Here is a 12,761-nt window from a genome sequence, read left to right as displayed (position 1 = left end):
TCTGAACAGGGTCAATGCTCTGCGCAGCTGCAGGCCGCTATGTGTTTGCCAGAGGCCCGTGTGCCTGCTGGTCCTGTTCTGTCCCTGCCAGAGGCCCGTGTGCCTGCTGGTCCTGTTCTGTCCCTGCCAGAAGTCTCCGCACCTGCTGGTTCTGTTGCGTTCCTGCCAGAAGTCTCCGCACCTGCTGGTTCTGTTCTGTGTGTGCCAGGGGCTCCAGTGCCCACTGGTTCTGAGACTGTTTTTGCTGGGGGAGGACGTGGTGGAAGAGGAGGAGGAGGTGGTCTAGGACAACAGGAAGGTGGTGGAGGAGGAGGGAGAGGTGGAGGAGGAGGAGGACGTGGTGAAGGAGGTGGAGGTGGAGAACAACGGCGACAAGGAAGGGGAAGAGCAAGGGCAAGAAGACAGTCAGTCTCGGATGAAATTCGAGCCACTTTAGTTGACCATGTCCTTGTCCATGGGATGACTATGAGGGAGGCTGGGCAACGAGTACAACCAAATTTGAGTCGCTTCACTGTTGCCTCCATCATCAGAACCTTCAGGGAGGAAAACAGGTAGGTGTACTTGCAGTAAGACTGCTTTGTACAGTAACGTTTAAGTTACTGAACTTATGTGTCTTGCGTTTCAGTATGTTTCCATTATTTGCCTGTAAAATGAATGTGTGACAGTTACAGTAATGAGTGCTTCTATTTTTGTAGGACACAGAGACGACCACCTGGTGGAGGCAGGTTAAGGCTTTTGTCGGAGGAGCAAGAGAGGGAACTTGTAAACATGGTAATTGCAAATAATGTAATCCGCCTGCAAGAGATTCAAAGGAGAGTGATTGAGGATGATCATCTTTTTCGAGGCATAAATGCCATCAGCCTCTCCACAATTGACCGCATCCTCCGAAAGAATCAATTCCGGATGAAACAGGCATACCGAGTCCCTTTTGAACGAAACTCTGACAGAGTGAAAAACCAACGTGTGGAATATGTTCAGGTATGAGTTTTGATACTGTATAAAGTATTGTGTACCATCACAGCATGGCAGTTTATGCTGCCATTTCAGCACTCTTGAACTGTGGTTCAGGGTACCGATTGACTCTACTGTGTTATGTGTTTTGCAGAGAATCTTTGAGATTGAAGGACGGCCTGTTCCCCATGAAATTGTCATGGTCCTGGGTCGGTGACCCAGCGCTTTTAGTTTATCATTTTCTAGATGATTGTTTAAGTTCTGTGTTATTTTCGATCTGCCTCTGAGTCTGCGTCTGTATCTGTCTGTCTATGGTGTCTCCCCATCTGTTTGTGAATCTGTCTGTTTAGTTCAATGTCTTGTCTGGTTCCATGTATCTGAGTTTCCTGTTTTATTGTGAAGGTCCGTGTCGTATGTGAGTGTGATCAGTTTACGTTTCCCCTGTCCCGTCAGCCCAGATTCCTCCCAGCTGTGTTGCCCTCCTGTCTCTCATCCCCTGATTACTGGTGTGTGTATTTAAGCCCTGTGTGTTCTCCTGCCTGTTGCCGGTTCGTCTGTGTTCCTCCGTGTCAGTCTGTGTAACTCTGTGTCAGTCTGTTACCCTGTGTTCCACGGTGTCCTGTTCCTCGTCTGCGTCTCTCTGCTATTCATCATCCGTTGTCATATGCCCCCAGGTCTGTTATTTTAGTTCTCCCAGTTTAGGTGTCTTTAGTTGTTTGTTATGCCCCACTGTTTGTTTGCCACTACACCTCTGTAAATAAAACCACCGGTATCTCATCCACTGCCTGCATCTTGGGTCCTCCTTCTAAATCCACACGGCTCGCCTCGGCAGCCGTGACAGAAATAATCTTTGTGGATTTAGTCAGGTTTTAACCTGACTAAAAGAAGGAAAAGGGGGAGGAACATAATTGGCCATAGGGCTATTGTAAATGTCCCTGGTCAGCGTGGGGGGAATGTCACTATGTGCGCAGCCATCAGCCAACGAGGGGTACTCCACCGCCATGCCGTACTAGGACCCTATAACACTATGCTTCTTGCTTTTCTTGATGGTTTAAGACAACATATGTTCCAGCTGGACTACAGGGAACCAGCACAGCCAGAGCAGCCAACACCACTGTGTCGTCAGCAAACTTCACAATGGTGTTGGAGCCATGGGTGGCCACACAGTCTGAAGTGTAGAGGGAGTAGAGCAGTGGCGAGAGGACACATCCCTGAGGTGCTCCTGTATTAATGGTGATGCTGTTGGAGAAGCACCTGCCCACCCTCACCACCTGAGTTCTGCCAGTGAGGAAGTCCAACACCCATGCACACAGACGGCTGTTAAGCTGTTAAGACGGGTGTAGAGCTTCATTTTGACCTGGAAATAGGATGTTTGGGAAATTGAGTGAGATGTTATGGATTTGTGTTTACTGTTGTGAGGATATGAGGCGTAGTTTCAAGAAATGTGTTTTAGCAATCGAGAAAAACTGTAATCATTATTAGCTATTACAGCAGTGAACATGAACTCTGTGTCAAATACTGAGCTTCAGTACAGATTCAAGTTGCAGTTATTTATACGTCCTATCACCTTAAATCTTCACTCAAAGACAAGTATCTTTGACAGTGCATATATAGGTGTATCATATATAAGAGACAAATGTTGTTCCTTCAGTATGTTGGCATTACTAAATTTGGCTCATTGCTTACATATATTTATAAAAAGAAAATGTACAAGCTGTGATAACCGTTTCTGATAGAATGAAGAGTAGACTGATATATGAAATATTCCTTTATTGGGTGAGAAAATCAGACCATGTCATAACTGCTTTAAGTCATACAGAATAGATATCAGAGCCTTAAACAGGCTGGCTTCTGCTAAATGGGTCAAACTGGGCAGAAAGTATACAAACACATAACATCCTTATAGAATATGATGTAACACTATAGATCAACTTACCTCAGAATATATAAAGCATATAAACAATTACAGCAATATGACGCAACAAACACAGCAGTGCTACTAATCCAAAACACTCAAAGCTTCATAGAACTGGAACAAACATTTATTTTTAGGTCCATTCTGCTGCTGATACATAATTTAGGTTTCAGAATATTACACTTGTTGCTGCCTTTCATAGTGTGTAACTTGAAGGCCCTGAGTACTTTCTCCCACACTGAAAACACTGGAATGATAACATTATTTGAACATTACCTAATAGGACTGATTCAGGACAGACAATTAGTTATTTTAAACTTTTCTAGCAGTCCTTCACAAACAGGGAACAGTCTGTCTATTCTCTCCATCTGTCAGCTGCTGCTGGCTCTTCCTCCTCCTCTTCCTCACACACTGTTGAGTTTGTCCTGGTGGATCATTAGGGGTGCAAAGCCTCACAGATGATGTGCAGCAGTGGGTCCCTCAGTCTGTCCTCACTCTGGACACCTGCAGTTGTCACACATGGAAATCAAATGTGTGGTAAGCTGCAGGATTCAAACACAAGTGTAACTTATAAACACATGTTCATACTTTTATTACACAATCAGAGAGAAAGAAACAGAGCGAGTGCAGGACAGACAGACAGGTGGCAGTCTCAGGTGTATACACTGCTACAAAACAGCACAAAAGAAGGAGGATTTAGTGTTTGTGTTATTACGAAACAAGAAGAGTTCCCAGATGGTGCAGTGGACACATGTGTGACTCCTGTGATTAAAGCATCTTTCTTTCAGCTTAACGAGTGAACCGTCAGCTCGTTCAAACACATGTTAAACAGTGCAGTGGATCCTGCTTGTGCCGTGATATTCAGGACTGCAAACCGAGCAGCATCACTGACTTTCAGCTTGTTGTGTTTGTGGATATATGACTGACTTTAATTATCCACAAAATCATCACAATCTCTGTAAGATTAAGGTCGACTATATATATATTTTTTAAAGTAAAGGCTTTAAAACCAAGTTAATTCTGAAAGTACAGACATCACTAATGTAACATAACTTTCCCGACATGTGGCCAACAATTATGGTTTAATGTTCTTCATTAAAAAAATATTTGCGCATAAATAAGTGACATAATATTCAGTACTTACTTCTGAAAGTTTACTCTTCCTCCGCTCCGCTTCCACCATTTTTTTTCGGCAAAATTATCCACACCACCACCGCACTATGAAGTCTGGGATATGTTGGGCCATGAAGGCTACACCGACCCATCCTTAAAATTCAGGGAAATTAAGGACGCATTTGAGGGCCGCATTTCGAGCAGCCTTTGAATTGGGAAAGCCTTCTCTTGTCGCTGTGACGTAATCGGCCTTAAAATGCGGCCTTTAAGGCTGCAAACCCCAAATCCGGTCATTGGCACTTCCTGGCTTGTGTAGTTACTAGGTAACAAAAGCTCAACACTGCCCCTAGCGTCCTGGAGCACTTCCGTTGTGTTTTGGAATTTGCATATGTTTTTGAGTTTGCAAGTGTTTTGGATTTTGCAAGTGTTTAGGAGTTTGTACGTGTTTTGGATTTTGCAAGTGTTTTTTAGTTTGCAAGTGTTTTGGATCTTGCAAGTGTTTTGGAGTTTGTACGTGTTTTGGATTTTGCAAGTGTTTTGGATTTTGCAAGTGTTTTTTAGTTCGTACGTGTTTTGGATTTTGCAAGTGTTTTGGAGTTTGTACGTGTTTTGGAGTTTGCATGTGTTTTTTAGTTTGCAACTGTTTTGGATTTTGCAAGTGTTTTTTAGTTCGTACGTGTTTTGGAGTTTGAATGTGTTTTTTAGTTTGCAAGTGTTTTGGATTTTGCAAGTGTTTTTTAGTTCGTACGTGTTTTGGAGTTTGAATGTGTTTTTTAGTTTGCAAGTGTTTTGGATTTTGCAAGTGTTTTGGAGTTTGTACGTGTTTTGGAGTTTGCATGTGTTTTTTAGTTTGCAAGTGTTTTGGAGTTTGCAAGTGTTTTGGAATTTGCATGTGCTTTGGAGTTTGCAAGTGTTTTGGAGTTTGTACGTGCTTTGTCTCTAGGGGCCACCGTAGCTCCTTGCTATCTAAAATATAACAGGGCGCTGGCGTAAACTCTCAACCGTCTCACATTTTGTTTAATTAGTTTTCTGTTTGACGTTTATTCAGCTGTGTGAAAACCCCGGAGGAACCCTCCCGAGTGATTAATAAAATTTAATTTAATTTAATCTAATCTAAAAACTTTAATCTCAGCCAAACCGATTTGCTCACGAACAAAGAAAACACTGAAAAAGCCAAACAATAACATTTTTAAGTTATCAAAGTGACTTATATATCATGTTTAACCCGAGTAGCGAAAGACCGTGGGGGTTTGAAAACGATGTGTCAGTCAGCTCAGATATGTGAAGTTTACACAGCTACATTCTCACCTGAAAATATGTTAAAAGTTTTTTTGCGACCCAGAAAGAGAAATAAGAGTAATATTAAAACTAAGTAGCTGCCGCCATTGTTGGAAACTGGAATTGGCGCTATGAATTCTGCAACATGGTTTTTCAATTTTGTTGTCCAGGTGGAAAATCGTGAGAAATTCGGGAGAATGGTGGCTCTGGGAGATTTTTGGGAGGGGCACTGAAATTCAGGATTCTCGCGGAAAAATCGGGAGGGTTTGCCTGTATGGTTGTGGCAACATCACTAACCTTGTCAAACACCTCAGAGTTAATCATGTCACAGAATATGATGAGCGTATGTTGAGATGAACTGAAGAGGAGGACAGGGATAGGTGCTGCTAGGGCGAGACAGACGTCTCTCACTGAGTCCTTTAGTGCTGCAGGCAGGCAAGGTGTTCAAATAGAGCACAACTTCAGTTTTTTATTTCTATATGATGAACTCTGCATTATTAAGTGATAAGAACAAGTAATCTGATGTCCTGTAATCATTATGATGCTATAATTTGAGATACAATAAATAAAATACGTTTTTGTACAAAGTATCATATCGGATCAGTATCGTCGATACCACCCTGAATATTACTTGGTATCGGATCGGAAAGGAAATCAGTGGTATCACACATCACTAGTCACCACCCATCTTGGGGAGTTTGCCCCCTCACATATACTAATGTGCCACAAACAGGACTTTAATATCACCAACCATTCCCATGTTATTACGGTGTATCCATATAAAAGGTAAGATCTAACATTTGTTTATGTTCAGTTTTAGCCCTGAAGCTTTTGAGAAATTTTCAATGATTTGTAGAATTTTGGGGATTTCATTCAAGTTTTTTAAGAAAATGGTTGTGTCATCGGCTAACTGGCTGATAGAGAGCTCTTCACACACACACACACACACACACACACACATACCGTAATTGTCGGGCTATAAGCCGCTACTTTTTGCACAAGCTTTGAACCCTGCGGCTTTTAGTCAGGTGCGGCTTTTCTATGGATTGTCCATGATTTTTGTCATATCGTAAGACGATTTGTTTTGTTTGTTCCGCTGTTGTACGGCACTACGTTGCCTGGCGGAAGGATCGGGGTTCAAGAGTGGTATGTTAGTCACATGTCCGTCCGCCAGGCAACGTAGTGCCGTACGAAGTAGTGCGAAAAACAAACTTCAAAGTAGTGCTACGCGTTCAGCGGGAGTCGTGGATGATGAGCGGCGATAAACTTGCGAAAAGCAAGTTATGCCCAACTCCACCGGTGGATTCTGACAGCGTGGAAAAGTGTGAAAACATCCATGATCACCAACGGATTTTGAAGGGCTGGACTGCTGCATGATGGAGAGGAGGACACCGCCACGGCCCTTCAGAGGGTGTTAGACTCTGACACTGACAATGAGGATTTCTTTGGTTTTGAAAGTGACAACGAAGGAGAGAAGCGGAGAGTGGATGACGAAGCCATCCTGAGCCTGTTTGTATCCGACACTGGAGGAGAGGACTTTGGTGGTTTTAGTGCGCAGGAAGAAGAGAAAGATGGTGGTGAATGACTGACTTTTCTTTTTGTCAAAGCTGTGTCACTGCACCTGAGCCTAAAAGGTAGTCCGAATCTATTTTTCTGGTGTGCTGTAGGCTACTGTTATGTACTACATGTGCAAATATGTACCCATAACTTGTTTTTCAAAATATTAATAAAAGTGATGTCTCCAAACAGCCATCTCTTTCCTGACAATTCCCTTTGTGCATATTCTCTTACATATGATAAGTCAACATTGAAACACCTGCGGCTTTTAGTCAGGTGCAGCTAATGTATGTACAAAACAGGATTTTCCCCTGATTTTAGCTTGTGCGGCTAATATTCAGGTGCGCTTTGTAGTCCGGGAAATACGGTATATAAGTGTGCCCAGTGTTGGGGAGTAACGGAATACATGAGTAACTGTATTCTGTTACAGTTACCGTTTAAAAAGGTGGTATTTAGAATACAGTTACTTTGTTGAAATAAATGGATTACACGGCGGTATTTTCCTGTTTCATATTGTGGCGGGTCAGGACTGTTTGGGTTTTGTTTGACATCTACGTTCTGTTGTTCCAGGCGGCAGCGTTACGGTTGCCATGGTTACAGGGTGATGCTCTCTCCGAGACTGTGTGTTTCCTGGGTGAGAGAGCCCCTTTTTGTTGTTGTTGTCGTGCTAAGCTAATCCGGTCGTTAAGTCTGACGTCACTAGCCGTGTCTGGGCCTAAACTCCGCTGCAGGTCCATATATCAAACGATCACTATGGCATTACTGAGAGTTGAAAAACTGTCTAAAGTCTTTCATCTTTAATAAAATGATCAGCGTTCTGCTCTACCAGGTGTAACAATTGAGTTTAACATCCAGGCATCCATGAAAACGGAATTTATGACATTTAACGGAGTTAGAAGTTAGCAGGAAGTTAACTCGTTAGCTTCTATCTAAATACAATATGGCATGTCCTGACTGCGGGGTTTTGGAAACAAATTCAAACATACAGCTCTGTTATCACTTCCAACATAAATGAAGACAGAATACTAAACAGCAGTGATGTTTGTAGGGTTACTGAAGTTTGGCTAGCTGGTATATAATGATGTGCTACGTGACCGCTAGCGACACAGCTATGTTAGCATAATATAAACAAGCTAACTTTTTTCCACTCGATAAAAGTTAACGTGAGTGTTCTCGGTGGTCAGGAACAAATGTAATCGCATGGCAGGATGCTGTAAAAGGACCAAACTTCAGCCAGGAGAACAACTGAGATAATCCATCCACAATACGAGGTTAGTCATTCATATACTGCTGCATGGGCTGGGCTGTAGTTACATCCTAAGGTTTTAAAAAACTGAGCTTAAATAAATGATTAGCGGTAATAAAAGCCGAGGGAGGTCAACAGTGATCACTGACTGTTTTAGGAGCTTTTTGAGATTAAATAGAAGAAAATACAAAACATTAAACATGTTAACAACACAAAAGCCATATTAAACGCAGACTACTTTAGGCCCGGAAGCAGGATTCGTCATGTCATCACTTAACGACCAGATAGGCAGAATGCTAAAGGCAGACCTTCCCAAAGTGTGTGTGTGTGTCTGTGTGGTGGGGGGGGGGGGGGGGGGGTGCGCAGAGCCATTGCATGGGGGCACGGCATGAAAAGGGGAAAAAAAAGCAACAACAATGCTTGGACACTGCTAGCACCCACACAAATGCAAAGCAGGAGATGAAGCATAGCTGAATATGTTTCCAAACCAACTTCATTCTAAGCCAAAGACTAGAAAATATGGTGAAGCATATCTTCCCTTTGGTTTCACCTGCACAAGTGCCAAGGTAGGTCTCCCCTGCATAATTGATTTTCCCTTTGTCAGGAGCATGCGCTGGGCTCTTCAAATCACAGACAAACAGTATCCCACATTCTTGATTTTTAGTTCACAAACACTTGTTGTAATGACTAACTAATCCTGACATTTTGGAAATGTTAGCTCTTTATACAGTAAAGTTACAGCGGGATACAAATAATATCAGGCCGTTCCTTCCACGATTTGTTCCTCCTGTCTAAATCATGGACTAACAGTATCCCACAGTTGTTTACTTTTAAACCCATTTTGCACAGAGAGGCATTTTTTGAAAAATGTATTGATAGCAATGTTGAATATTATTACACAGGAATAAAACAACTACATGTAAAATAATTACACCGTGACGCCTCTGCCTTCCTAAATGAAGGGACAGTAACTGCGTGTGTATATGTAAGCATTTAAAACCTGAAGATAGAGACAAAATACTTTTAATCTGACTATCTGCTATTCTGCAATTCATCTCATGTAAACAATAACGTGGCACACAGCATGACGTGAAAAAAGGAACATACCTTTGACATTGGGTGATGAACTCTGTATTACTTGTCCACACCTAAATGCAAAAAAGGAGTTTTAAAAAATCTCAGTTTTCGGTGATTCCAAACGCTGTTTACGTGTGGACGAAACAGCTGCGTTTTCAAAAATAGCCGTGTAGGTGCGGACGTAGCGTAAAAGAGTTAGTAGTTTATTTTCTTACTACCTGCAGATTACTTGTATTTGCTTAATTGTTTACTAAATGTTTGAGGTGTGAAATAAACCGCAATGGAGCAAAATATGGGTGTGTGTGGTTGGAGGATGTGTGCACGCGGGGGCGCGAACATTTTTCTTGTAAAACAAAGGGGGGCCCAGCAAGAAAAGTTTGGGAACCACTGCACTAAAGAGTCATCACAGACATATACATGAAGGAAAAACATCACAGTGAAAACTGAACCATGTTAATCATGATAATGTCAGACTCACATTCATGTGATCAGTCACAGACCAAATCACAGCAGACAGCTCAGCTGATAAGCACACGACTGTACAAGGGCTGCTGGGTAATGTAGTTCCATAATAAAAGGGCATTCTCTACAGTAACTTGCAAAGACCACCGAGTTGGGTTCAAACATGTGTTTTTACACCAGAGCTCAGTCACAGAGCACGTTAGAGACAGAGGAGAAAATCCTTCATTTCTCTGATTAGTCTGAGATTTCCTGGACAAACATACATGTCTTATGATCTGAGGCTGGTACAGACTCCCTGTTAGACCTTTAAGCCTCATTATAGAGAAGGTTTCACACACCACAGATGTTCTCCTGGGCCTTCGTCCAAAACCGGAACAGTGAAGAGAGTGACATCATCATTTAGGTGGAGCAGGAGAGGCAGAAAATCAATCAAAGATGAAGACTTCCTCACGAAAAGCTCAGACAGACTGCAGAGGACAGCCTTCACTGCAGCTCTTTGAATGTTGGAACTTTGTCTTCTTCATGGCTGACCAATCACAGCACAGACAGGAACAACCCACAGACCAGACTGATCACATGATCTGCTCACTGTTGGCACTGTTTTTAAGGTATTGCTAAGTTTAAACAAATAGCATATCACAAATAATATTTACAAATGTGGCACACAGGCTGGATCTGTTTTATATATTTAACTGATCACACACCAGTGTCCCTCACACATTTAAATGTGTTAATATTCTCTTGCTGTATTTGATTCACAAAAATAAAATCATGAAAAATATTGTAAAAATATGTAATGTTCTAATAATAATAATTATTACAACAAACTAAAAGTTCACATTTACAAACCACAAAGTGTGACAGTGCGAACAAGACAACCCTGTGACTGACCAGCATAACCGCTGAGGTACAGCATGTGCAGTACATTAAAAAACTATGTTTATGAAGTCATCGTGCCACCTCACCGTCTCGTAACCATAGATACTTAAAACTCAGGCATTAAGGAAACAAAGGCTCTAAAATGTTTTACATTTTACTGGAAGTGTTGACAGAAAGGAATTTAAATATCAGTTTCAGTCTGAACACGTGAGAGGTTTTCAGGAAAGAGAAACTTTACAGATATAAAACTAATCAGCCAATCATGCAGCAGTAACTCAGTTTGTTCATGCATGTAGACAGAACAAACAGCACTGAGAATCAAACCGAGCATAAGAATGGGGAAGATATTGTCATGTGAACACCAATAGAACTCTGAGGAGCATTTCCTTCTTGAATCTACAAAGAATTTTTTTAAAAGGGTCCAGCCCGGTACTATTATACTATTAGGTACATTAGGTGTACTTAATGAAATGGCCAGTGAGTGTAGTAGTGATGGCTTGTTTGTAAAAGCCAAACCGAAAACAGAAAACTTCAGCATTTTCCGAATAGCTTTGGGTCTGCTGATGATAAAGATGATGATGATTATCTAAGACTGTTTAGTTCATGGTCATGCGGGTGGATCTAACACCAGCTGTCAAAGGACAAAATAACTCACCTTGATTTTAACTCTAAAGGAAGAAAAGTGAATTACAGAGTGCTGAAAGCCTTAATCTGTGGTTGTAGTCTGTACACGTGGACGTTGCTGGAGAAGCAGAAAGCTTTGCAGCACTGTTCTATGAGTTTATTCAGATGAAGTGACTTCATAACACATGCCAGGAAGTACAGGCTACTGTAAGACAGGTATTAAATTCAGTTCTTTGCATTCTTTTGCGGCAAAGAAAGACTGGGCTCAGGGTGGTCAAAGCTCAAAAAATGATCTTTATTTTACATTCCCGGGAACGGAGAGCTCTTAGGCGCTATCATGCACCCAGCTCTGAAAACATCACAAGGTGAATGTGTATATGTCTAGTTCGGCTACGTCACACCCTAAGTTTCGATCAAAAGAACTCCTAATATGGTACCAGTTCCTCTTTCTTTGTGTCTCACTTCCTTTGCAGCTCTGCACTAAACTTCCCCTTTCTAAAGTCTGTTGCCAGGGCGACCTGTCACCCTCTGATGTAGTTTACACTCAAAGTTGGCCCTCTCTTATTAAAATACATAAAACAATATATTCAGCAAATAAGCGTTAAGAATATATATTTAAATCCCAACAGACCCCCTTTTTAACTAATTCTATTAGTTAACCTAATTAACTGACTCCCTCAATAACTACTGTGAACTAAAAACAGATATAATTAGCTTTTTCTTGTAAAAGGTCCTACATTACTTTTGTCACTCTTTGGAAACAGACTCTATAGAATTAACCCGTTTCCTCTTTAAAAAATTTACTCTTGGTTTCTTCACCCCCTTTAACGGGTAGCTCATATCCGGCCTTAACACTTTGTTTGGGCAATTTACATAACATAAAAATCCTACCAACTATTACTTAAGTCCCTCTTCTTACTCTTCATTAATTTATGGTCACATTTAACCTCTGTCTAACAAGCTTTTAATCTCCTAAACAACAAAAGAAATACTGGATGTTTTTCATGAAATCAGTACTTAAAATGACTTACAGTATAATCATTTCATTTTTTCCTGTACAAACCTGAATTGTTACTTCCTTATTCTAGTACAAGTACCCTTAAGTATTTGTAGTGAAGCACAGTTATACTGTACTTTCAGATATAAAGGTTGAAATTACACATAATTACAGAGTACTTGCACCTTAGTCACGGCTCGTATTATAAAGTGTTACCGATCATATGAACTATATCTGAAAAATATTTATATTAAAGTGCAAAGAGAGTAGAATCAAACTCTAATCTAAAAAGTCAGGGGTGATTCTAGCAGTGGTGGAGCGGGGGGGGGGTGGCTTACTGGGCTTAAGCCCGGGTTGTTTTTTCAGAAGCCCGGGGTCTTTTGGAGTGTAATTTGTTAGTTAGATGCCTGACTGACAACTGTATAAAACAAAAACTACACACAATATTCGAAGCACATAGTGCACACTGTGGAATTTACGACTGTGCGTAAATCCCCCCTAATATTGGTATGATCCGAGCTCAGGCACTAAGCGACTGAGCGAGGGGGCGGGGGGAGCTGCTGCCTGTTGGAGAAACGCTGCCAGGCAGACAGAGGAGAACTCAAGTTTGACCAGGTACCAAAGCAAATCATTCGTACTGTACAAATAATGTAAACATGACG

General features: G+C 41.5%; 1 protein-coding gene across 1 annotated transcript; it reads left to right on the top strand.

Annotated features, from left to right (window-relative positions):
* The first annotated feature begins 315 nt into the window (after positions 1-315).
* On the top strand, positions 316-1,802 carry LOC146641548 (uncharacterized). The gene is made up of 3 exons (XM_085399580.1): positions 316-551; positions 696-978; positions 1,106-1,802. The coding sequence occupies exons 1-3, from the start codon at positions 460-462 to the stop codon at positions 1,166-1,168; spliced, it is 438 nt and encodes a 145-aa protein (XP_085255706.1). The 5' UTR covers positions 316-459; the 3' UTR covers positions 1,169-1,802.
* The last annotated feature ends 10,959 nt before the right edge of the window (positions 1,803-12,761 follow it).

The sequence above is a fragment of the Rhamphochromis longiceps genome, linkage group LG23 (assembly GCF_057381845.1).
Source record: "Rhamphochromis longiceps isolate RC_006_pf linkage group LG23, R_longiceps_female_GT1.1, whole genome shotgun sequence".
In the NCBI taxonomy this organism is placed as follows: domain Eukaryota; kingdom Metazoa; phylum Chordata; class Actinopteri; order Cichliformes; family Cichlidae; genus Rhamphochromis; species Rhamphochromis longiceps.
This window is presented reverse-complemented; position numbering and strand designations above follow the sequence as displayed.